At 37.6% G+C, this 25,984-nt stretch overlaps 1 protein-coding gene and 1 pseudogene across 1 annotated transcript in view; both read right to left on the reverse strand.

The window, feature by feature from the left end:
• Window positions 1–6,660: 6,660 nt before the first annotated feature.
• The window catches only part of SLC25A16 (solute carrier family 25 member 16), a 45,418-nt gene continuing 26,094 nt past the window's right edge, over window positions 6,661–25,984 (reverse strand). The window contains exons 5-9 of the mRNA XM_046027922.1: window positions 18,175–18,296; window positions 17,808–17,874; window positions 13,119–13,281; window positions 9,720–9,788; window positions 6,661–8,530 (exon numbers count right to left, since the gene is read on the reverse strand). Of these exons, the coding sequence (XP_045883878.1) occupies window positions 8,374–8,530; window positions 9,720–9,788; window positions 13,119–13,281; window positions 17,808–17,874; window positions 18,175–18,296 (578 nt within the window). The 3' untranslated portion in view covers window positions 6,661–8,373. The remainder of the gene's footprint in view (window positions 8,531–9,719; window positions 9,789–13,118; window positions 13,282–17,807; window positions 17,875–18,174; window positions 18,297–25,984) is intronic.
• LOC123955660 lies at window positions 19,119–19,659 on the reverse strand (annotated as a pseudogene).

Genomic DNA, 25,984 nt, shown 5'->3' on the forward strand with positions numbered 1-25,984 from the left:
CTACCCACATTCAATCCCTAGATAGACCCGAAGATTCAGCCTTTAAAACTTTCTTAAATCTCTTCATGCCTTTCCGTCTCCAAGGTCGCTACCCAATCATTATCTCTATCGTAAAAAAATTTAGCACACTCTTAAATGCGTTTCCACACTTGTCTCTCTGCAATTCAGTCCCTTTTCCCAATATTTAAAAAAATTTTTTAATTTTATATAAGTTTTATATGTAAAGATTTAAAGTTTACATTTTAAAAATGCACAGATGTGTACCAGTTGATGAATTTTGACAAATGAGTTTAATTCAAACCCCTACTAAACAAAGAATGTGTTATCATCACTCTAGAAAGTTCTCTCATGCCCTTTTCAAGCAATTCCTACATCTGTCCCTGCTAGAGAGGTAACCACTAGTCTGTTTTTGTTCTTTGTTTTCCACTAGAGATTAGATCTGTCTACTCTAGAACTCCACATAAATGGAATCATATGATGCACAAAATTTTCTATCTGGCATGTTTAGTCATTTCTATACCTTTCAATATAATATGTCTGTTCAAATCCTTTACCCATTTTTTCTTTATTGCATTGCTCTTGGGGTGCCTAGCTAGCTCACTCAGTAGAGCATGGGACTCTTGATCTCATGGTTGTGAGTTCAAGTCTCATGTTGGGTAGAGAGATTACATGAAAATAAAATCTTTTTTAAAAGTTAAAATAGGGGTGCCTGGGTGGCTCATTAAGCGTCTGCCTTCAGCCCAGGTCATGATCCCAGGGTGCTGGGATCCAACCCCACACCGGGTTCCCTGCTCAGCTGGAAGTCTGCTTCTCCCTCTCCAACTCCCCCTGCTTGTGTTCCCTTTCTCACAGTCTCTCTCTCCCTCTCTCTCTGTGTTAAATAAATAAATAAATAAAATCTTTTTAAAAAATCAAAAAGTTAAAATAAAATTGCATTGCTCCTTTATTATTAAGTTACAGAGATTCTTTGTATTCTAGATACAAGACTTTTGTTGGATAAGTTTGCAAGGATTTTCTCCCAGTCTGTGGCATGCTTATTCATCATTTTTTTAAAGATTTTATTTTTTTAAAGATTATTTATTTATTTATATGACAGAGAGAGATCACAAGTAGGCAGAGAGGCAGACAGAGAGAGAGAGAAGCAGGCCCCCTGCTGAGCAGAGAGCCCGATGTGGGACTCGATCCCAGGATCCCAGAATCATGACCTGAGCCGAAGGCAGAGGCTTAACCCACTGAGCCACCCAGGTGCCCCTACGATTTTATTTTTAAGTAATCTCTACATCCAATGTGGGGCTCAAACTTACAACCTCCAGATTAAGAGTCACATGCTTTTCTGACTGAGCCAGCCAAGCACCCCACTTATTCATCTTCTTAACAAGATCTTTAGATATAGAGAAGTTTAAGTCTTTCTGAAGTCTAATTTGTCCATGTTTTTTCCATGCTTTTTGCTGCCTGTGACCTAAGGAGTCTTTTCTAACCCCTAAGTAATGAAGATATCCTCCTGTTTTCTTCTAGAAGCTTGATTGCTCTATTTTTCATTTTGGTCCATAATCCATTTCAAATTAATTTGTGTGTGTGGTACAAGGTAGAGATTGAATCTCCCTTACCCACTGTGTGCATATCTAGCTTTTCCAGCAGCACTTATTGAAAAGGCTTTCCTTCCCCATTGGATTGCTTTGGCACCCTTAAAAAGTCAAATGACCATTTAAGTACAGGTCTGTTTCTGGGCTCTCTACTCTTTTGATGTTTGTTGATCATTATGCCAGTTCCTCGACGTCATAATTACTACAGTTTTATAGTAAGTCATATGGTCAGGTGGTGATGCCTTTGTTCTTTTTTAAGATTGTTTTGGGTATTCTAGATGTTGGAGTTTCTATACAGATTTTAGAATCAGATTGTAAGTTTCTAGAAAAGAGCCTTCGGAGTCCCAGTTGGTGGACTGGGACCTGGGTTGCTCAGTCAGTTAAACGTCTGCCACTCAGGTCTTGATCCTAGGGTCCTGAGATTGAGTCCCACCTGGGGCTCCCTACTCACCAGAGAGCCTGCTTCTCCCTCTCCTCCCTGCTCGTGCTCTATCTCTGCCTCACTCTCTCTCTCAAGTAAATACATAAAATCTTTTTTAAAATAATAATAATAATAGAAAGAGCCTACAGAAATTATGATTGAGATTGCATTTATCTATACATCAACTTAGAAAAAATAATTTCTTTACACTATAGTCTTCTGATTCATAAACATGGGTTATCTCTCCATTTATACAGATCTTTAACGTCTCTCAACAACATTTTGTAATTGTCAGTGTAGAGCTCTTGCACATCTTTTACTAAGTTGAAATGTTTTATACTCTTGATGCTATTATAAATTAAATTGTTGGGGCGCCTGGGTGGTTCAGTGGGTTAAGGTCTCTGCCTTCTGCTCAGGTCATGGTCCAGAGGTCCTGGGATTAAGCCCCGAATCAGGCTCTCTGCTCAGCAGGGAGCCTGCTTCCTCCTCTCTCTTTGCCTGCCTCTCTGACTACTTGTGATCTCTCTCTGTCAAATAAATAAATAAAATCTTTTTAAAAAATAAATTGTTTTTCTCTTGTGTTCCTTTTTTTAACTAAAGATTTTATTATTTTTTAAAGATTATTTTTAAAGTAATCTCTATACCCCAAATGGGGTTTGAACTTAAAACCCCAAGATCGAGAGTCACATGCCGTACTGATTGAGCTACCCAGGTACTTTAAAGGGTTTTTTTTAAAGATTTATTTATTTGAGAGAGAGAGAGAGCATGAGTTTGAGGGGCAGAGAGAGGGAGAGAATCCTCGAGCAGACTGCGAACTAAGCATGGAGCACAATGCCAAGCTGGATCTCATGACCCTGAGATCAAAACCTGAGCCAAAACCAAGAGTCAGATGCCTGACTGTGCCACTCAGGTGCCCCTAAAGATTTTATTTTATTTTTTTTTGAGATTTTATTTATTTATTTGACAGAGAGAAGGTCACAAGTAGGCAGAGAGGCAGGCAGAGAGAGAGGAGGAAGCTGACTCCCTGCAGAGCAGAGAGCCCGATGCGGGGCTCGATCCCAGGACCCTGAGATCATGACCTGAGCCGAAGGCAGCGGCTTAATCCACTGAGCCACCCAGGCGCCCCGAGATTTTATTTTTTTATTTTTTTTATTTATTTTATTTTTTTTTTTGAGATTTTATTTTTTTAAAGTAGTCTCTATACCCAATGTGGGGTTCAAATTCACAGCCCACACAAGACTTCAATGTTCCACCAATTGACTGAGGCAGCCTAGGCACTCCTGAATTTTTTTTTTTTTTAAGATTTTATTTATTTATTTGACAGAGATTACGAGTAGGCAGAGAGGTAGGCAGAGAGAGGAAGAAGCAGGCTCCCTGCCAAGCAGAGAGGCCGATGCGGGACTCGATCCCAGGACCCTGGGGTCATGACCTGAGCCGAAAGGAGAGGCTTAACCCACTGAGCCACCCAGGTATCCCCTGAATTTTTTTTTAAGTAAGCTCTATGCTCAGTGTGGGACTTGAACTCACCACATTGGGATCAAGAGTCGCAGGCTCTACGGACTGAACCAGCCAAGTACCCCTAAATGAAATTGCTTTTAAATTGTTTTTCAGGGGCACCTGGGGGGCACTCAGTCATTGGGTGTCTGCCTTCGGCTCAGGTCATGATCCCAGGGCCCTGGATCAAGCCCTGCATCAGGCTCCCTGCTCTGCAGGAGGCCTGCTTCTCCTCTCCCACTCCCCCCACTTATGTTCCCTCTCTCACTGTCTCTCTCTGTCAAATAAATAAATCTTTTTTAAAAAATTGCTTTCGAATTGCTTCCTGATAGTGAATAAAAGTACATATTTTTAGGGGCATCTGGCTGGCTCAATTGGTGGACCATGCAACTCTTGATCTTGTGATTGTGAGTTCAAGCCCCACACTGGATGTAGAGAGCACTTAAAAATAAAATCTTTGACGGAAGCAGGGGCTGCAAATAAAAATGAAAATAAAATCTTTTTTAAAAATGTATATTTTTACATTTACTTTATATCCTGAGATATAAATTCACTTATAATTTCTCGAAATTGTGCTATAGGTCCATTAAGACTTTCTACGTAAATAATCATGTCATCTACAAATAGAGGGAGTTTTACTTCTTCCTTTCTGATCTTTATGCTTTTTATTTCATTTTCTTACCTATATTCATTGGTTAAATAGAAGTTGTGACACTGGGTATCCTTACCTTCTACCTGATTTTAGGAGGAAAGCATTCAATATTTCACCATGAAGTATGACGCTAGCTGTTGGGTTTTCATGGATAACTGTTACGGTTATCTACTACTACATAAAAACAAAAACAAACTTCCCAAATTTAGTGTCTTAAAACAACAATAATTTTTTTAGCTTGTGAAATTTCAATTGGACAGAGCTCAGTGGGGAAAGCTTATTTCTGTTCCACAAAGCATCAGCTGGGACTGAAGAACCCGATTTGAAGATGGCTTACTCAAATGGCTGGTAAGTTGAGGCTGGCTGTAAGTTTCTCTGCAGAGGCTGCTTGGCTTCCTCATAGCATGGTGGCTGGATTCCAGGAGCAAGAATTCCAAAAGACTCGATGGAAGCCATCTCAGCTCTGTGACAACCTCAAAAGTCACATAGCCTCACTCCCACTGTAGTCTTAGGTGCACCAAGCCAAATTTAGGAGGTGAACATAGTCTCTCTCTCTCTTTTTTTTTTAAATCTTTTATTTATTTTTTTTAAGATTTTATTTATTTGACAGAGGGAAAGAGATCACAAGTAGGCAGAGCAGCAGGCAGAGAGAGAGGGGGGGGGTAAGCAGGCTCCCCACTGAGCAGAGAGCCCGATGCAGGGCTCGATTCCATGACCACCTGAGCTGAAGGCAGAGGCTTAACCCACTGAGCCACCCAGGTGCCCCATCTTTTTTTTTTTTTTTAAGATTTTATTTATTTGACAGAGAGAGACAGCGAGAGAGGGAACACAAGTAGGGGGAGTGGGAGAGGGAGAAGCAGGCTTCCTGCTGACCATCTTTTTTTTTTTTTTTTAAGATTTTATTTATTTGACAGAGAGAGACAGCGAGAGAGGGAACACAAGTAGGGGGAGTGGGAGAGGGAGAAGCAGGCTTCCTGCTGAGCTCCCATGTGGAGCTTCATCCTAGGACTCCCAGATTATAACCTGAACAGAAGGCAGACGCTTAACAACTGAGCCACCCAGGTACCCCACATAGTCCCTATCTCTTGATGGGATGAGAATGACACATGAGAAGAGCAGGTGAGATGGAATGTATTGTTGGAAAATGTAATCTGACAAAATGCTCCCTATCAGATTGAGGAAGGTCTCTTCTGTTCTAATGTTACTGGTTTATATAATGAATCAATAGTGAATTTTCCAAGTACTTTTTCTGCATCCATTGAAGGATTTTCTCTTTTATGCTGTTATTACTGGAAATCACACTATTGACTTTAGACTGTTAAACCATTTGGCAATCCTAGGATAAATTTAACTTGATTATGCTATAATAAACTTTTTATGTATCACTAGGTTTAATTTGCTAGTGTGTTGCCTACTTTCTTTATTTAATTTTTTTTAAAGTAATGTCTACACCCAACTCATGACTCCAGAACCAAGAATTGCATGTTCTACCGGCTGAGGTAGCCAGGTGCCTGATTTGCTATGTTGTTAAGAATTTTTCCATCCTTACTTTTGAAAGATACTGTTTGTATCTATCAGCACCAAACTCTTTAATTTCAGCTCAGGTCTTGATTTCAGGGTTGTGAGTCTTTTCAAATTGCTCTTCCCATGTGCCTTATTTCTCCCCACTGATAATAAAGTCTCCAAAAACATGGACTGAGCCATCCTTCTTCAATAAACATCATTGAGCATCCATTATGGTGCCTCACTCTGTCCTCCTTATAAGGGATGAAAGCAGAGCTCAGTCCTTGAGAGAACCAACTGGGGGGACATAGGTAAACAAGCAGTTACCATAAAGTGTAGGACATTACTCTATTAGAGAAATACCTGACGTTAGATGCTGTTGGACATCCAAATCAGACTGAAAGTACAGCTAACAGACTTCCCAAGGTAAGCTATCCATAATGCTGATAATGCCTGACACACAATGGGTGGCGAACAAATGGATGCTAATACCCAGAGGGGGAAGAGGGTAAGATATTATTATATATACCTATTAACTTTTCTAACTCCATACCCTTGTGAGCTAGGAGTGGTACCTCACTTATCAATCCCTATGGGACAGTGGTCTGTCCCATTCTATAGGTCAAAGGGCTATTCCCACAAAAGGCAGGAAGAGTTAACAGTGGAAATCAAAACAGAAACAGTCAATCCTCAGTGGAAGATAACCTGGCAAGATACACTTTGGGTCATCAATCTGAAATAAATCATTTAAATATCGTCACTATTTTAAATACTCTTACATTCTGACTATTTATGTTTAGCGTTTGTGCTTCAATGATGTGAAGTTTTTTTTTAATTTAATTCTATTTTTTCAGTGTTCCAACATTCATTGTTTATTCACAACAATGAACAGTTTTTTTAATAATGTGAACAGTTAAAAAGGAGAAATAATGGCCAAAATACAAATAAAATTTATTTTTAATATCCTATGTATTCTATAATAGACATAGAATGCAAATTTTTATTTAAAAAAATATTTGCAGTCCTCTTTTATTGATAACATAACTGAGATACTTATTTCATACATTTAAATTACCTTGAATTTGATAACAATATTTAGCTACAATGTAGCCCAGAAATGAAAATATACAAAATAGTTTTAAGAACACATGTATTTCTACTTGTGGGTACACTTACAAATCATACAAAGATACATATTCATTTTAAAATAAAGACTTTGAAAATGAAACCAGTTCATCTAATTTTTACCAAGTTATGACAAAAAATCTTTTATGCAAACAAAATTAAAACTGAAGCAGAAATAACACTTACAACTTAGTTTTCTAATACATCAATTAGATGGTAACTAGACTTATTGTGGTGATTATTTTGCGGTAAATACAAATATTGAATCATTACATTGTGCACCTGAAACTAATATATTGCTATATGTCAATTTTACCTCAGTAGAAAAACTATAAAGTTAGAACAATTAAAATAGTTTGCATTGATCAAAAGAATCACATCAATTCTACAAATCACTATTTCTGAGGACAGAACCATAATTGTTCCCTTCTCATTTCTGTCATGCTTACAGTAAAAGATAATAGGTAATCAAAACACAGTAAATGGAATTCTTATATTTTAAACCATTTTAATATAAAGAATAATAATTAAATCATGTCTTACATTTCTATTTAAGGTTATATTGCACTAAAATTATTTTACATGGAAGAACTAGTTGATGTATCATGACAAAATACCTTACATTCTTTGACATACACATCTTATATTAATGGATATTTCACAGTCCACTTAAATAAATTTTCTAGTGTATACCAAATCACCTAACAAAAACAAATTTATAACGCTAATCTGTTTTGAGAGCAAAGATATTCAGTATTTATTATTACTGCCTTTGGGAAATACATTGACTTTTAAAAGCAAATTTAAGTCAGTCATAGTACCTAGTACCTAGTAATAACATTTGAGCAATACCTGAAAATTCTTCATTTATTGTTGAGTTTCTACAAGGCTAATTTTTAAATACAACATTTATTTTATTTAAAAACAAAGAGAAAAGTGTCAGTCCCTTTATGCAGTGGAGCAGAATTATGAGAAAAGAGATAATAAGAATAATCTTCAATGCTGGCATCTAAACTATGTGTTTGTAAGGTTTTTTTAAATTTTTTTTTTATTTTTAGTAATCTCTACACACATAGTGGGGCTCAAACTTATGATCCCAAGATTAAGAGTCATATGCTCTTCTGGGTGGGCCAGCCAAGCACCAACCCCCCAAGCTATGTTTTGCATAATTTAAAAATTCAGTTTTCACCCTTCTGCTGCAATATAACCAAGCCTATTTATAATAATAATAACCAATCATAGAGTCTTTGAAAATCATGATTATAATTAAAGCATGATAAAGCTAATGGCAACCTCTTAAATCCCATTTTAAGTTAGTTCTACTTCCAAGTAACACTTTAAAATAGTTTCAAATAACCTAACTGATTAGCCAGCATCAGCTTAGGAATTTTTTTCAATGTTCTAAGGTATAACATTTGGCATCAAAAAGCACAGTAAGCACTTCTGATTTGTGATGAATAAAAAAAAAAATCAAGTACTAAAAAACCAGTGGTTCCTGTGACAAGGCAAATATCCCCCTTCAAGTAATGTTCCTCCCAAAATTAAAGTAACATTTTGTTTCTCCCTCTGAGATTTAAAAGAAAACATGATTTTCTTTAGTTGAGGTGAAAAAACTGCTTCATAAGTTCATATGTTGTGAAAGCCACTGCTTGAGAGGGAACACAGCGAATGTAATTAAGAGATAAACCACGATATAATCCTTTCCGAATTCCATGGTGTCCATAGACATACTTCATAGTCTCCCACATGGTACTGAAAGATAATGATTAAATGACAAAACCATTATACCCACTCATGAGGAGACAATTTCAGGATTCATAATAGCATTTTTTAAAAAGATTTTATTTATTTGATAGAGAGACACAGCATGAGCATGGTCAGAAGGACAAACAGACTCCCCGCTGAGTGCCATGCCTGGATGGATACAGGGCCAATTCCAGGACCCTGACATCATGACCTGAGCAAAGTCAGATGCTTATCCAACTAAGCCACCCAGGCGCCAACCCTCCCATAACAGCATTTTTTTTTAATTTGACAGAGAGAGATCACAATAGGTAGAGAGGCAGGCAGAGAGAGAGGGGGAAGCAGGTTCCCTCCTGAGCAGAGAACCCTATGCAAGGCTTGATCCCAGGACCCTGAGATCATGATCTGAACCAAAGGCAGAGGCTTAACCCCCTAGTCACCCAGGTACCCCATAACAGCATTTTAAAAAGAAGCTAAAATGCCATCTTAAATAGCTTTTGGAAGGCAAGTGTAAAAACAAGCTGAAAATAATATAATAATAAAAACTTTATAAGGGGTGCCTGGGTGGCTCAGTGGGTTAAAGCCTCTGCCTTCAGCTCAGGTCATGATCCCAGGGTCCTGGGATGGAGCCCCGCATTGGGCTCTCTGCTCAGCAGGGAGCCTGCTTTCCCGCTCCCACCACCTTCCTCTCTGCCTACTTGTGATCTCTCTCTCTCTCTGTCAAATAAATAAATATTAAAGATTTTTTAAAATTTATTTGACAGACAGAGATCACAAGTAGGCAGAGAGGCAGGCAGAGAGAGAGAGGGAGCAGGGTAGAAGCAGGCTCCCCGCTGAGCAGAGAGCCCGATGCGGACCTCGATCCCAGGACCCTGGGATCATGACCTGAGCCGAAGGCAGCGGCTTAACCCACTGAGCCACCCAGGTGTCCAATAAATAAAATATAAAAAAAAAACAAACCCCACCAAGTGAAAATTCACAATAAAGCAGCAATTCATTCCAAACAAGTACAAGCATTATACATAGAATTGCCAGGCTCATTAGTCCAATCTATTTTGTTTGGACTATGTCTGTAATATTTACTGGCAACACTATCTCATAATAATATCTGGACAACTAGTAAGACCATAGTCCTATTTCCCTACTCACTTTGAACATTCCATTTCCTAAAGAAAATGAACAATGACAGAGAACTTACAGGCACTTTTCAAATTCTGGAAGAACAGTTCCTAACTGCATTCGCCGACGAGTTACATCAAATGGGTAGCTAGAAGAAAAAGGCAGGACTTAAAAATGATTTTTAGTGTTCTACTCAACAATTATTGAATACAAAGCCCTACATATTATTTCCTTAGAAAAGAATGTGTTCCTATGTTTTTATTGTTTTGGGAGTCTGTATATAAGCCCATAAGGTCTTGCTTTTGGTTATGTGGTTCCATTGGGTTAGATGATTCTTCTCTCTCAGCATTGCAATACAGTGTTCTATTCATTCCTCAAGGCCAAATTAAATGGTACTTTCTGAAGATTCAAACTGGGTATTTTTCATTGTTGGAAGCTAAGACACGGTTTGTCAACTTTGGCACTATGAACAGTTTAGGCTGGGTAATTCTTAATTGTGCGGGGTCTATCCTGTGCTGTAAGTGCAACCCTGGTCTCTGCCGACAACATGACAGCTGTGACAGTCAAAATTGTCTCCAGTCATTAATAAATGTCCACTGGGGGCAAAATCACCCCCAGATGAGAACCACAGTTCTATGAGTATTCAGCAAGTCCCCCTGTATACAGTAGACCGACAAAAATTCTTCCTTAAGGACAAAAACCAACAATACACATATTGCATTTAGAAGACAGAGAAAATGCTACGTAAAAAAAAATTTACCTGAAATGAAACTTACAAAAGTAATCTCTTATAGGAGTGGGACCACAAGTGATTTTTTTAAATTACTTTTATTTTGCTAATATTGACTACTTGTGTTAGGTCCTATGCTAAACAATTTATGTAAATTATCTCATTGTATCTTCACAACTATGTGAAGTAGGTACTATTATCCCAACATTAGTCAATTAAATCTTAGAGACATTCTCCAGCGTGACAAAGCTGTTTTATACTTTCCTATTCAGGGGCGCCTGGGTGGCTCAGTGGATTAAGCCGCTGCCTTCAGTTCAGGTCATGATCTCAGGGTCCTGAGATCGAGCCCCGTGTAGGGCTCTCTGCTCCGCAGGGAGCCTGCTTCCTCCTCTCTCTCTGCCTGCCTCTCTGCCTAGTTGTGATTTTTCTCTGTCAAATAAATAAAATATTAAAAAAAAACCCAAAACTTTATACTTTTCTATTCAAAGGTTTCCATGGTACATACTATATACTTAAATGATATATAACAAAAATAATAATATACTTTTATATACATTTCTATTTTCAATGAAATGTTATAACTGAAAAGAAACCATGTTTTTTAATCGAACAGTTTAAAAAATAACATTACCAGTCACTGAAGCTCCGTATGTATTTCAATAGCATCTCCAGGAATTATTTTTTAAGGGGGATAGTAAGAGGGAGAAACTTTATGAGAATTGAGGGAAAAAACCTTAACCTGAAGGATTCAGTTTCCAAGCAGGGAAAGACATATGTGAGTACAAGGAATTGGTTAGTCGACAGGAGAGAATGAAAGAAGACGAGGTACAGGGAGTAGAAAAAGGGAAATAAGAGAAAGAAAGAAAAAGCACATTAGGCAATGTTCTACAGTAAAAAATAAGACAGAGTGATAATTGGGAATGTGAAAATTGATTTCAAGATATTACCAGGGCTAGAAGATGAATAGTTATCAGTAATGAATAAGAAAGCTAGGAGCTGAAGATTGTCACCAAGAGGAAGAGAAGAAAGTACTACCTGGACTATGGAGTTTGCACTGATGGCAGAAGTCCAAGTAGAAACATCCAAGAGCTTGCTGGAGAAGTAATGGAGAGTCAGTAACAAAGACTTAAAGAGAATTTGTTATTTGTTCAGAAGTGACCACTGAAACCATAAAGATAGATGAGCTATTCTAGGTATTTATGGGAAGAGCAGAGGACTAAAGTCAGGCTGGGCCTTAACAAATCAGCATGAATAGGTAGCAAGATGAGGATATGAATCAAGAAAATACCGAGAGAGGTTACTGTTACAAAAACCCAGAACTAGAACAACTGAAAGGAAGCAAAAGAACTGAAAGGGAGCCTTCGGATTTGGTAAGAGTCAATAGGTGTAGAATACAGTTTAAGAAAACAAGTGGGAAATTAAAGACAAATTTAAAGGATCTAAATTGGAAGTGAGTAGTAAAGAAAAAAGGCAGTAAAAACAAGAAGAGAATCAGGGAGCTGGAGGGTTTCTGAAAATGAGCAAGGTTCCACAGTCAGGTTTATAAAAGAAAATCATACACCTTTTCTTCTTGACCTTCAACCTCGTACGATCGGCTTCCACACAAAGGTACACTGAATCCGCTTTTGCAAAGGTGATCTTTTCACTGTAAAATCTAATAAACACCTTACATTTTGGTACTTATTTTACTTTGCCTTTTCCTTACCATTGGATACTCTTTTTTTTTTTTTTAAGATTTTATTTATTTATTTGACAGAGAGAGAGAAATCACAAGTAGGCAGAGAGGCAGGCAGAGAGAGAGAGAGAAAAGGGGTAGCAGGCTCCCGGCTGAGCAGAGTTGTGACCCGAGCTGAGCCAAAGGCAGAGGCTTAACCCACTGAGCCACCCAGGCGCCCGATACTCTTTTTTTTCTTTGTGACACTACTTCCTCTTTTTCACGATACTCCTCAAGTCACAGAAAGCTTTTCTTCTTGTTCCTGAAAAGTTCCTGCTTCCTAGTGTGCCAGCCTCTTTGATCACCTTCCCAATTACAATACAGTAATACCTTCGTCTATATTCCCACTACAACTTCTATTAAGATATAAATTCTATTGTATTGCCACTGTCTTAAGAATATACGCTTTTTGAAGCAATAACTTTGTTCTGCCCTCAGCAAAAGTCCTAAAGTCTACTACACTGCCTGGCACAAAGGAACCCTTCAAGATTTATATGCATTTATATGTATATATAAGAGAAGTGTCTCCTTACACACACACACACAGAGCTCAGATTTCAGAAACTCATAAAGGCAAATTCATAAGCAAATATGTATGATGACCATACTTAATAATTCTTTCTATCTTGCTTTTTTTCTTTCATTAAAAAAATGTTTTAAGGATTTTATTTTATTTTTTTAAAGGATTTTATTTTTAAGTAATCTCTACACCCAATGTGGAACTTGAACTTACAAGTCCAAGATCAAGAATCACAAGCTATATGGACTGAACCATCCAGGTGCCCCTCTTTCTTTCTTTTAAATGAATGCACAGGAATCTGGATGGGTTCAAACTAATTTGGTCAATTTGGCACCTAATTATTTACAACACGCTTAAAGTGCTACATCTGGAAAAATGTATTAGATTACAGCTTATGTTTTGCAAGGGATCCTGTGTTTAAATTATCTATTAGAAAAAATAAAATGATTAGCTAATGCTGAAAATCAAGACTGAAACTGCGATTAGACTGAATTAAGTTGATGAAGAAACTTACGATATTGTCTGTGCTATTGCTCCAGCAACACCACCACAAAGTAAGTTTATGTGGGTTTTCAAAACTAAGACATTAGGATTGTCTGATGAAGGTCTGCCAAGAAGGGTAGGAGCATGGGAAAGCCCAACACTCTTTAAGGTACCAAAAGTAAAAAATGAAACACCTGAAAAACAAAATATAGATTCACCACGATGCTTAATAGTACATGAGTCAGAAAAATACACTATTCTTCATAATAAACAATTAACTCAAGGAACAAACTATACATTTCCTGATTTCTGATGCTTGGCTTATTCTATAGGAAAAAAGTTTAATTAACATTTATAAATAACCTAAAGATGACACCTATAAAAAGTATAGCCATGGTTTTCATACACTAATATATACTTCAGTTTATTGAATAAAGGCAGTAGTTGGTTATAAATGCCACTTTATATATTAATAGAATTAAATAGTTTCCAAGGTTTCACATGGTAAAAAGTTAAAATTCATGACTAATAATTACAAGTAAATATGACAACTTATATTCACATTAACAATGATGGTGATAAGATAAAAAAACTTCAGGAGTGACAAAGAATTGTTATTTTAACTCAGCATCTAATTTTGTCTTCAGGGAAGAGTTGTAACCATGAAAGACATGTTCATATTGGATCACAAGACATGTGAAATCTAATAAATATTAATTTATCAATAACATGTACTTGGTGCTTGCTGAACATTTACATGATTTTATAATAGACCCATTAAAGTCTATATTAACAAAATCAAGAATAGAATTCAAGCAATTCTAATAACTAAACATTACTCAAGATAACTTGATATCTACTAAATTATAAAATATGTTTAAAATATTCTTGATGCTTAACAAGAAATGAGCACTAACAAAAACTCAGTCTAGGCGAATACCTCAATATATACATTTATTCTTTATACAAAATTCTTATTACAGTATTTTGAATTGATGATATATAATTTTAGAATATTCATATACTTTTATATTTGGGAAGTCTATTTTAAAGACAATCTAAAATCTGAAAAGGCTCATAATGAGGAAACTAATTGCAGGTTAAAAGTAAGTTAAAAATTTTAGAAATATCTAAATGAGGTGGAATAGTATTCAGTGAAATATGACACAACTAATAAAAATGACATTTGTGAAGAATATTCAAATATATGAAAAATGGGAAATGGGTAAAAATGAAGAAACAAAATTATGTATATACTATAATTAGGTTAAAAATATTTTAAAAACAAAAAACTTAAAGAAGAAAATAGAGCAAAAAATTATGAAGTTCTGCTTCCAACATAACAGCAATCTAGATACTCTGAATGACTCTGTCACTGCCACTGGACTTCCAAAAAGGCTGAGAAGGTTTCAAGAACCCCAGCACCACAGCCTTCCAAAAATATAAGCTGGAGTCCATTTGGGAGTTGTGGGCCCATGAGAGAGGTGAAGTGACTCTAAATAATGAAGCCAATAGCAGAAAGCTATTGAGATGGATCTTGCCACTGGGTCTGCAGAAGGTGGAACACTGGGTCTGAAACTTAGGAGATTAAGATCAAGTAATGGACCCATAATTAAAGACCAACAACCATAGAAAGGGGCAAGTAAATTTATACAAAACAGTGGGTAAGAGTTCAGAAAATAAGCAAACAAGAAAGACATTTTTAAAAACATAAAAAGAAAAGCCCACAGGTAGAAATCAAATAGCAAAGTATAGAAACAAGTACAAATTTTTAAAAATACCCATTACATAATGATTGCAAAAGGAATACCTAAAACACAAAGACATTAAAAAGTAGCAAATAAAAAGCTGAAAATTACACTAGGCAAATATGCATGGTTTTGTTTTAAAAGGAAAAGTGTATGGTTATGCTTTAAAAGAAAAAGCATAGAGAGGAGCTGAATACTGAAATACTGTAGATGAAATAAAATGGATTTGCTTTAAAACAATTTGGGATGAGAGTGGAGGGAGTATTTAGGGGCACAGGTGAAAAAAGATTGGTAGTGAGTTGATCATTGTTGAAGGTAGGTGCTAGGTGCATGATGGCTCAGAATACTATTATCTACTTTTGAACATGTTTGAAAATTTCCACATTTTAAGTAAAAACAAAGAATAAAATAAACTCATGGGGTACAGCTGAAGTAGGATTTAGCGGGGGAAAGCCTTTATTAGGAAAAAAAAAAACCCAAAGGTTGAAAATAAATGAGGTAAGCATCCAGCTGAAGAATAAACCTGAGGAAGAAGGAAATAATTAAAATATGAGTAAGGAATCAATGAAATGGAAAATAAAGGTAGACTAGAGAAGAAAACAAAAGCCAAAACTGATTCTTTGCAAAATCTAATAAATGATTAAACAAATAAAAATGAAAAAAGGACAATAGAACAGATGTAAAAAATACGGGAAATAAGGGAAATAAGAGAATAAGGGAAAACTTTTGTCAAAAAAAAAAAAAGGAAACTAATACAAAAGGGTCAAGTTCAAAATGGTAAAGAAAGGTATGAATTACCGAAAATGGTCCACAAAAGATAGAAAATCTGAATGGTCCTACAACCATTTAAGAAATTAGACCAGTATTTAAAAATCATCCACAATGAAAACTTTCAGAAAGCAGATAATTCTAATCATTTTATTAGAGATTATTCCTGAAGATGGAAAATTTGGAAATTCTCTTCAACTCATTTGTGAGATGTATATAAACTTGATACCCAAACCACAGAAGGATATTACAAAAAGAATATTACAAGCTAATCTCATTTAGGAATACAGATGTAAAACTTCTGAGAACAATTAGCAAACTTAATTCAACAGGACATAAAAAGGTCATTTTGTCATAACCAATTTGGGTTGATCTTAGAACACCTATTAAGACCATTCATCATATTAACAGTTAAAGGAAAAAACTATGTGAGCACATCTGTAAATGTAGGAAAGGGTGTCTGATAAAATTCAACATCAATTCACATAAATTCTTGCCAAAACTTCCTTTATGCCATATATGAACATTATGCTAAGTAAATAAGTATTACAAACAGTCCCTTTAAAATCATTAAGGAGCTAAAATGCCCAGTAACTTCACTTCTGTTCACTGCTGTACTATAGGTCCTTAGCTGTTACAGTAAGGTAAGATAAATATAAATAAATAAGGAAATAAGGATTAGAATGGATAAGAAAAATGGTATTATTTGTACAGGATATGAATTTCCCACACAGCATCTATAAGTAAAGATCTCAAAGCATCTATAAGTAACGTAGTGGCTGGCTATAATATCAACAAGTAGGATAATGGCTAGCTATAAGATCAGATAAAATTAAATAAAACAACAAACTGAAATGCAATTTTCTAAAAGACACAACACAGCTTATATGGTATCTATAAATATAGCTAACAAAAATGTGCAAGATTTGGGGCGCCTGAGTGGCTCAGTGGGTTAAAGCCTCTGCCTTCGGCTCGGGTCATGATCCCGGGGTCCTGGGATCGAGCCCCACATCGGGCTCTCTGCTCGGCAGGGAGCCTGCTTCCCTTCTTCTTTCTCTACCTACCTCTCTGCCTACTTGTGATCTCTTGTCTGTCAAATAAATAAATAAAATCTTAAAAAAAAAAAAAAATGTGCGGGGCGCCTGGGTGGCTCAGTGGATTAAGCCGCTGCCTTCGGCTCAGGTCATGATCTCGGGGTCCTGGGATCGAGCCCCGCATCAGGCTCTCTGCTCCGCAGGGAGCCTGCTTCCTCCTCTCTCTCTGCCTGCCTCTCTGCCTACTTGTGATCTCTCTCTGTCAAATAAATAAATAAAATCTTTAAAAAAAAAATGTGCAAGATCTGTATAAAATGTCATTCAAAATCCCAACAAGGGTTTTTGTGCCATATCAAAAACTGATTCTAAAAAGTGCATAGAATAACAGAATATCTATAGTTCTTACTTGCCTTAAAAAAAAGGGGGGGTGCCTGGGTGGCTCAGTGGGTTAAAGCCTCTGCCTTTGGCTCGGGTCATGATCCCAGGGTCCTGGGATCAAGCCCCGCATTGGGCTCTCTGCTCCACAGGGAGCCTGCTTCCTCTTCTCTCTCTGCCTGCCTCTCTGCCTAGTTGTGATTTCTCTCTGTCAAATAATAAAAAATCTTTAAAAAAAAAAAAAAAAGGTTTCCCTCTCTCTCTCTGCCTGCTTGTGATTTCTCTCTCTCTGTCAAATAAGTAAATAAAATCTTAAAAAAAAAAAAAAAAAAAGACAGAGAAAAAAGGGGCGCCTGGGTGGCTCAGTGGGTTGAAGCCTCTGCTTTCGGCCCAGATCATGGTCTCAGGGTCCTGGGATCAAGCCCCACATCGGGCTCTCTGCTGGGTGGGGGGCCTACTTCCCTCTCTCTCTCTCTGCCTCCCTCTCTGCCTGCTTGTGATCTCTCTCTCTCTGTCAAATACATAAATAAATCTTAAAAAAAAAAAAAGATAAAGGGACTTGTCCAACCAAATATAAAGATTCATGAAACTGCACCTATTATGTTTAAAAGTACCACTGCAGATCACTGGGGAAAGGAGGGGCTATTTAATAAATAGTCCTCGATCAAACGATTATCCTTAAGGAAGAAAAAAATAAATCCAGAGTGAATAAGGACTTGAGTACAAAATGCTAAAATTTTAAAATCATTCTTAGAAAAGAATAAAAGATCAAGATTCTGCCAAATTTGAAAATACCTGCATATGGAGCCATTCCTAATATAGTGGGCATCAGGCCTCTGTAAAATCCAAGGAAACCTCCTTCCTTTTGAATGAAGAAAAATTAGAAGTAAGATTACATTGCGTTTAGTATGAAAACATCAAAAAACAAAAGCATACATTCCAATGAAAAAATTATTTTGGAACCCCCCCTGAAACATAGATGTATCAAAATTATTATTAATATCAATAACCATAAACAAAAGAGTTTAAATAACATTCAAATTATCAGTGGAGCTTGAGACTCTTGATCTTGGGGTCAAGAGTCCAAGCCCCATGTTGAACATGGAGCTTACATAAAAAAGAGGGGGGCACGATATAGGTGAGAAAAGTAAATGTGAAATACCTTTGCATAAATTGTTTTGAATGCATGAATAATTCCTGTGTAAGTGTGTTCCCCTTTCACCTGGAATGCTAGGCGTACTCTCACCATGTCAAGAGGGTAAGTACAGATAACTGCTGTCATACCTGAAGAAAAAGTAGAAACTTAAATGTAAAATCATAAATATGTATCTTCCGATCATTAGGAGTACTCTCGAATTATAGCAATGTTGAAAACCCAATGCAATAAAAATATTACTGATAGAATATCATCAGCTGAAAAACAACGTTGTAAGCAAAGGGTCAGTCTGTAAAGTCTTTTCAAATTCTTCTCACTGTGAAGTTTTATTATTAACACGAAAATAGTACTATGAGTATTTTTTTAAATTCTATTTCTTGTCTATTCCCAGGTAAGATACCAGAAAGAAAAAACCATCCCCTAGCACTAGGCAAGATATTTGACTTTTTATTTACTATCTCTGGTCCTAAAATGAAGAGATGTTTTACTTACCAAAGGAATTATTTTTTTGTAAGATTTTACTTATTTATTTGAGAGAGAGTGAGCGCACGCACAGGGGCAGGGGGAAAGGGAAATGCAGAAGCAGACTCTCCACTGAGCAGGGAGCATGGCTCAATCCCAGGAACCTGGGATCATGACCTGAGCCAAAGACAGACACTTAACCCACTGAGCCACCCAGGTGCCCCTTGGAATTCTTATAAAAATATTTTAAAGGCATTTTTTTTTAAACTTCAAAGCAGGATCATTATTTTCTTCTTAGTATTTTTGTAAATTTGTTGTTGATGAAATGTAATAAAAATATAAATGCTCATAGTCCTAGAAAAATTGGTTTTAAGAATAAAAATCCAATAAGCAGATTTAGTATTAAGTTCTAGATTTTCATCAATATATAATTTTCAAACTGCATGAACTATCCAGCTGGGCTATTTTTTTTTTTCCGTATCCATTATTTTTAATGTCCAGCGTTTATAATACGAAGGCCAGAGCTCTCTCCCCACCTCAAGTTTATAAGTTTTCGATTGGCTTGTGAGGCCAATAGGGATACTTCTTCTTGTCTAATTTGGTTTCTGGGAAGGCTTCATTCAGGTCCTCAATGGTCATCTGATCAAATGGAATTATGTTCCTTAGCTTCTCCAGCTGTTTTTCGTATTCCACAATCCTGGCCTTTGAGACAGACAAAAACTCAGCACAACTTTTTACATCTTCTTTTTCTTCAGCGTCCACCTGAACAATGTATTTATCCTCTGGCACAGGAATCTTCAGGGCATTGAACTTCTTCTCAAAGTCATCTACCAAGCCAGCCTTCGCCACATTGGCCTTGTAGTAAGCCCAGTCGATAGTAGGGGATTTCTCAGGGAGAGTGGCCAACTTGGAGGTAAGTGTCTCATTCCAAGATTTCAGGGAGTTAGCAATGGCCTTCTGGTTTCGGGGTATGATCTCCCCAAAAGCTACCCAGTCAATGGTTTTTAGAGCAAGTTTTCACCCAGCCATCTTGATATCCTTCACCGACCCCGGCTGCCCAGAGTCCACAGCAGCAAGGAACGGAACTCCAGCTGGGCTATTTTTAAATTAAATCATGTATTTTTAAAATAAGTGTTACTTTTTAAAAATTTTATTTTAATTCCAGTACAGTTAACATAGTGTTAGTTTCGGGTATACATAATAGTTTCAACAACTCTATACATTCTTAGGAGCTAGAATATCCTCCAGCTCTGTGTTGTTGCAAATGACAAGATTTCATTCTTTTTTTATGCCTAAAATAATATTCCAGTGTGTGTATGTCTGTCTCACATCTTCTTTATCCATGCCTCTATTGATGGATACTTGGTCTGCTTCTGTAATTTGGCTTTTGTAAATAATGCTGCAATAATCATAAGGGTGCGTACATCCTTTGGAATTAATATTTTGTATTCTTTGGGTAAATATGAAGTAGTGGAATTACTGGATCATATGGTAATTCTACTTCTAATTATTTGAGGAACTTCTATACTGTCTTCAACCAGTTTGTGTTCCCACCAACAGTGCACGAGGGTTCCTGTATCTCCATAGCCTTGCCAATACCGGTTTCTTGAGTTATTTTAGCCATTCTGGTCAAAGTGTGAGGTGATATCTGATTGTGGTTTTGATTTGCATTTCCCTGATGATGAGTGATGTTAAGGATCTTATGTGTCCATTGGCCATTTGCATATCTTCTTTGGAGAAATGTCTGTTCATGTCTTCTGTCCATTTTTTAATTGGATTATTTGGGTTTTTTTATGTTGGGTTGTATCAGTTCTTTATATATTTTGGATACTAACGTTTTATTGGATATATCATTTGCAAATGTCTTCACCCATTCAGTAAGTTGTCTTTCAGTTTTTTGATAGTTTCCTATGCAGAGCTTTTTAATTATTATTTTTTAAACTTTTTTAAGGATTTTATTTATTATTTGAGAGAGAGAGAGAGTGAGAGACAGCACGAGCAGGGTGAACAGCAGAGGGAGCAGCAGAGGGAGAGGGAGAAGCAGGCTCTCCACCAAGCAGGGAGCCCCTGGATCATGACCTGTAGATACTCAACCAATTGAGCCACCCAGGCGCCCAAATTTATGTGATATAATGTAATTTAATTTTAAATACGAGAAATACTTTAGATCAAGATTAGCCTAATGATGGTCAGAACAGGTTTGACCGTGGAAGAAAAGGCTGATTTATGATTAGCCTATCTGTGGTATAGCTGTGACATTTTAAACCTTACATTTTTAGTTTGCCCATAGCAATAAAGATTATGTGCCAAGCACACCATATCAGGTGCCTTACAAATACCACCTCTAATACATGCCAAACACCACCAACAATCCTACAAGGTAGAAGATGGATATTATTTTTTTTAAAGATTTCATTTATTTATTTGACAGACAGAGATCACAAGTAGGCAGAGAGGCAGGCAGAGGGTGGGGGGAGCAGGCTCCCCGCTGAGCAGAGAGCCCAATTCGGGGCTGATCCCAGGACCCTGGGATCATGACCTGAGCTGAATGCAGAGGCTTAACCCACTGAGCCACCCATGCACCCGAAGATGGATATTATTATTACTGCTTTACAAATTCAGAATATTGAGGTTCAAAATAGTTAAGTAACTTGACCAAATTCATAGTTTTCTGTATCAAAGAGTAGGATTCAAAACAAAGTTTTCTGGCTCATCCCATGACATATGTTGCTTTCCTGTAATTTTGTCTTATTATTCAACATTTGTTTAGTAATTTCTAAACTTAATTTTTTATTTCAGAAATTCTAGTTGTCTTCTTACTTGCTTCAGGTGGCTTAACATGAAATAACTGAATTCACAAAGTGGCAAATGATAAATTGGTAGAAAATGAGTGCGTTCAGAAATCAGAAATGGTAAACAGGGCATTAGCTTAAAAGTCGCAAACCCATGAGTCAGAAAAGTAATTGGCAAGACCATAAGTCAGACTGAGGAATGGGCATAACCTAATTGTACATCAGTGAATGGCAAAAAATGTCAACAATTACTGGAATGCTAAACTTGCAATTTAGTTTCACAATATTTTAGCCATTTTTTAAAAAAGATTTTTATTTATTTGACAGAGAGAGAGATCACAAGTAGGCAGAGAGACAGGCAGAGAGAGAGGGGAAAGCAGGCTCCCTGCTGAGCAGAGAGCCCGATGAGGGACTCAATCCCAGGACCCTGAGATCATGATCTGAGCCGAAGGCAGAGGCTTAACCCACTGAGCCACCCAGGTGCCCCTATTTTAGCCATGTTTTCATGTATTTCTTTTTTTTTTTAACTCTTCTTTTTTTTTTTTAATATTTTATTTATTTGACAGAGAGAAATCACAACTAGGCAGAGAGGCAGGCAGAGAGAGAGGAAGAAGCAGGCTCCCTGCGGAGCAGAGAGCCCGATGTGGGGCTCGAGCCCAGGACACTGGGATCATGACCTGAGCCGAAGGCAGAGGCTTTAACCCACTGAGCCACCCAGGCGCCCCTCATATACTTCTTTTAAATTAAAAAAAAAATCAATTGAATCTTCCTAAAGAAAAAACCTGTTAACATTTGTTAAGAAAAAACAACGGGGCGTTGATGGGGTGGCACCTGGATGGCTCAGCTGGTTAAGCAGTTAAGCAGTTAAGCAGTTTTTAAGCAGTTAAATGTCTGCCTTCAGCTCAGGTCATGATCCCAGGGCCCTCAGTTGGAGCCTTGTGTCGGGCTCTCTGCTCAGTGGGAATGTGATTCTCCCTTTCCCTGCTGCTCCCCCTGCTTGTACTTTCTGTCAAATAATAAATAAAATTAAAAACAAAAAACAAAAAACCTTTAAAAAAAAAAAAACAGTGGGGGTGCCTGGATGGCTCAGTCGGTTAAGTGTCTGCCTTCAGCTCAGGTCATTATCCCAGCATCCTGGGATGGAGCCCCACATAGGGTTCTCTGCTCAGCAAGGAGTCTGCTTCTCCCTCTCTCCCTCCGCCCACTCATGCTTCCTTTTCTCTCTCCATCTCTGAAATAGATCGTAAAATTGGGGAGCCTGGGTGGCTCAGCCGGTTAAGCATCTGCCTTCAGCTCAGGTCACGCTCTCAGGTCCTGGGATTGAGCCCTGCATCGGGCTCCCTGCTCAGCAGGGAGTCTATGTCTCCCTCTCTCTCTGTGGTTCCCCCTGTTTATGCGTGAGCTCTCTTTGTATCAAATAAATAAAATCCTTAAAAATAGCAATAAATAATATATTTATTATTTATACTAAATATATTTATTTATATGTTATATATTATAAATAATATATATTATTTATACTAAATATATTTATACTAAATATACTAAATTACATATACTAAATATTATATTTAAGTGTTAGCTGTTCTTATTCTCCCAGTCATTTTCAAGCTATTCTTTTTTTTTTTTTTAAGATTTTATTTATTTATTTGACAGACAAAGATCACAAGTAGGCAGAGAGGCAGGCAGAGAGAGAGGAGGAAGCAGGCTCCCTGCTGAGCAGAGAGCCCGATGCAGGGCTCCATCCCAGGACCCTGAGATCATGACCTGAGCGGAAGACAGAGGCTTTAAACCAGTGAGCCACCCAGGCGCCCCCGTTGGGAATTATATTAGGCATTTATTTACATATATTAACTCACTTAAGCACCCCGCTATTCATTTTTTTGATCCATTCTTTTGTGAACCAAATAATTTGTCTGCTCTTTTTACCTGAATTCTTCCATTCTCAATCACTTCCTGCACATTAAGAATTCAAATAAAAAAATTTTTTTAATAATATAAAAAGAAAAAGAAAAAAAACAATGAGAGACTACTGAAGAAGAATATGTAACAAAGTGGGAAGTTAGCTTGACTGCTGGTAATCAGACTGATATATATCAGTCATCACACGGTGACTGGGGTTTTTCAACTCATAAACACAGTGTCTCCCATTTTGGCCTTTTTTTTATACTCACATATCTCTTCCTTCCTATTCTAACTAGCACTGCTTTACAGAAAGGCCAAAGAAGTCCTCCTAGTACAATTAAGGGAAAGCAGAAACTACCTAACTCAGGTAGTGTGGTGATATTTTTCTTCTTCCCCCATTTTACAACCACAATCCAATACAGAAACCAGTATATCTTCACCTACCAGGAAGCAACAAGACTCAATCAAGTTGAGATGTGCCCGTAATTTTTGTGTACGTGCAAAACTTCTCTTTCCCTCCCTTAGCCAAGAAACTGAGGATTAATGATGAATCCAGACTGACTGAGACAGCTTTTTCCCTAGATTCTCACCCTCTTATTGTCTCCATAGTATAGAATCCAGGAATTGTGATAACCAAAAACATACTTTAATCAGCAGTTAGATTTTGCTGATTTGCAAAGCTCTGAAGAGCTCAACACTACCTCATAATCACTGTATAAAACACAAAAATCCTATGATTGCAAATTATATTTGTAACCATGATACTAAAGAAAGATAATTCTTGGTCATTAAAACTTCAGAGATTCTGAAAATATAACAAATATGAATTTTTTAAAATATGAATTTTTTATTTTGCTCCAGCAAGAAGCATAAAGAACTTCTTAACAGAGGAACTAACACTATAAGGCAGAGGCAGTAGAGGGAAGATGAGAGAGAACTTCAACCACCTCCATTTTGACCTCAGTCTTCACTTTCTAATTGCTTAAGTTCTTTCCAGCTTATCTCTTAACTCAGGCAAAAGACCAAGTGGGCAGAGCATTCTGTGAGCATCCCTCAAGCAATAACAATGGCCCTGAGCCAGCGAGACCCCGTGGGATTGACATCACAACAATGATCGACCTAACCTGTACTGCCCACCTGCACGTATTCACCGACCTTTGTCCACAATTTCTTTATATCAACCTAGAAGTATTTTCAGCCCTTCAAGACAGTCTTTGAGATGTTAGTCCACTGTATTCTGGGTAAGGGCGTCACAGAAATAAAATTCCTTTCTTGTTCTACTGCCATCCCCTCCTCTACCTTTGGATTTTATCCACAGCACGTGGCCAAACCTGGTCTGTTTGGGAACCCTGGAGCAAGGCGCTCTTGTACCCTTGAGCCCCAGCTACAGTTCTGGTGAGCCAGTCAGGAGCTATACTTCTGATTTATCCAGCCCCCTCAGGACTCCCCAATAGAGAGCAGTTAGCCGTGGCAGCACCCCTCACCTCCCTGTGTTTCCCGAGCTAGGGCTGTGATAGGTCTGAGTCCGCTACCTGTAGCTACTTGCTGCTGAAACCTGTTTCATTTCGAGGACTTTCTCAGTTGCCCAGAACTGGCACCAACTGTCCTAACTGCATTTGGTGAAATAGAGAAATGAATTAGAAGTAGCAGGTCCTAGAAATTTGGCTCCTGGTAAGTTCCCCCCAATAAATGCCTATTGGACCCTGTACTTCTTTAGTTCCCTGCTATTGGGTTCTTTCGAACCATCTGTCAGGTTTTCATAACCTGTTTGTTCAGGCTTGCATAGCTTGGATTTGTGGCAGAGGCCACTGAAATTTGTGAAGGTACTGATGGAAAGAGGAACAATGAGAAATAAACAGGAAGCTAGGGTACATATTTGGCAGGATCTCTGTTGGAATTTGTACCTATGTGAGTGTATGTACCAGATGAGAAGTAATATTTCTATACCCTTTCAAAGCCTCCTAGAGAAAACATTGGCTGACTGGTCTACTTTTAATTATAAACCTATGATTGAGAAGAAAATGATATTCTAGTAATACCACCTGGCCTATGTATTTGTTAAGCTCAGAGGAAAGATGGCCACTGAATGGCTCCCTTGAATTCCTTCCTCCCATTTGGTTGCCTCCAAATAGGGAGTTTTGGTTTGGTTTTCTTAGCTTTGTCTAGGAAGCCACCTGGTTCAGCTGGTGAAGCTCTGACTTTTGGGGAGAACCAAAAACTAAGAAGCCATTTGGTTCATTCAGTCAGTGAAACCCCTGACTTCTGGGGAAGAATGAATACTAACGGAGGTATTCTTGGTTTCATTTAGTTATCATTTTGTTTCTTCTGTGTTCTTTCTGAACATTTACCTAGGAAGATAGGGAATACATCTTCTGTTCCCGAAGAAAGTCCATCAGGACATATTTTGAATAAATGGTGCAGAGGGCTGAAAAACAGCCAGAGAAAAAAAGCCTGGCATGGCAAAAGGAAAGACAGGAGACAGAGATAAAGGAATGTTAGTCCAAACTTCCAATCTGTCTCTGGCCTTGCCAATGGCTCCCCTGCACCTCTGCCTCGGCCTCCCTATCCTCCAGCTCCTGCACTACCACTGGCTAGCCAGCTCCTGTACCATCCTCAGCACCTCTAACACCATGGGCTCCTGCTCCTCCTACCCTTGC

This window comes from Meles meles, chromosome 13 (genome assembly GCF_922984935.1).
Source record: "Meles meles chromosome 13, mMelMel3.1 paternal haplotype, whole genome shotgun sequence".
Taxonomy (NCBI): Eukaryota; Metazoa; Chordata; class Mammalia; order Carnivora; family Mustelidae; genus Meles; species Meles meles.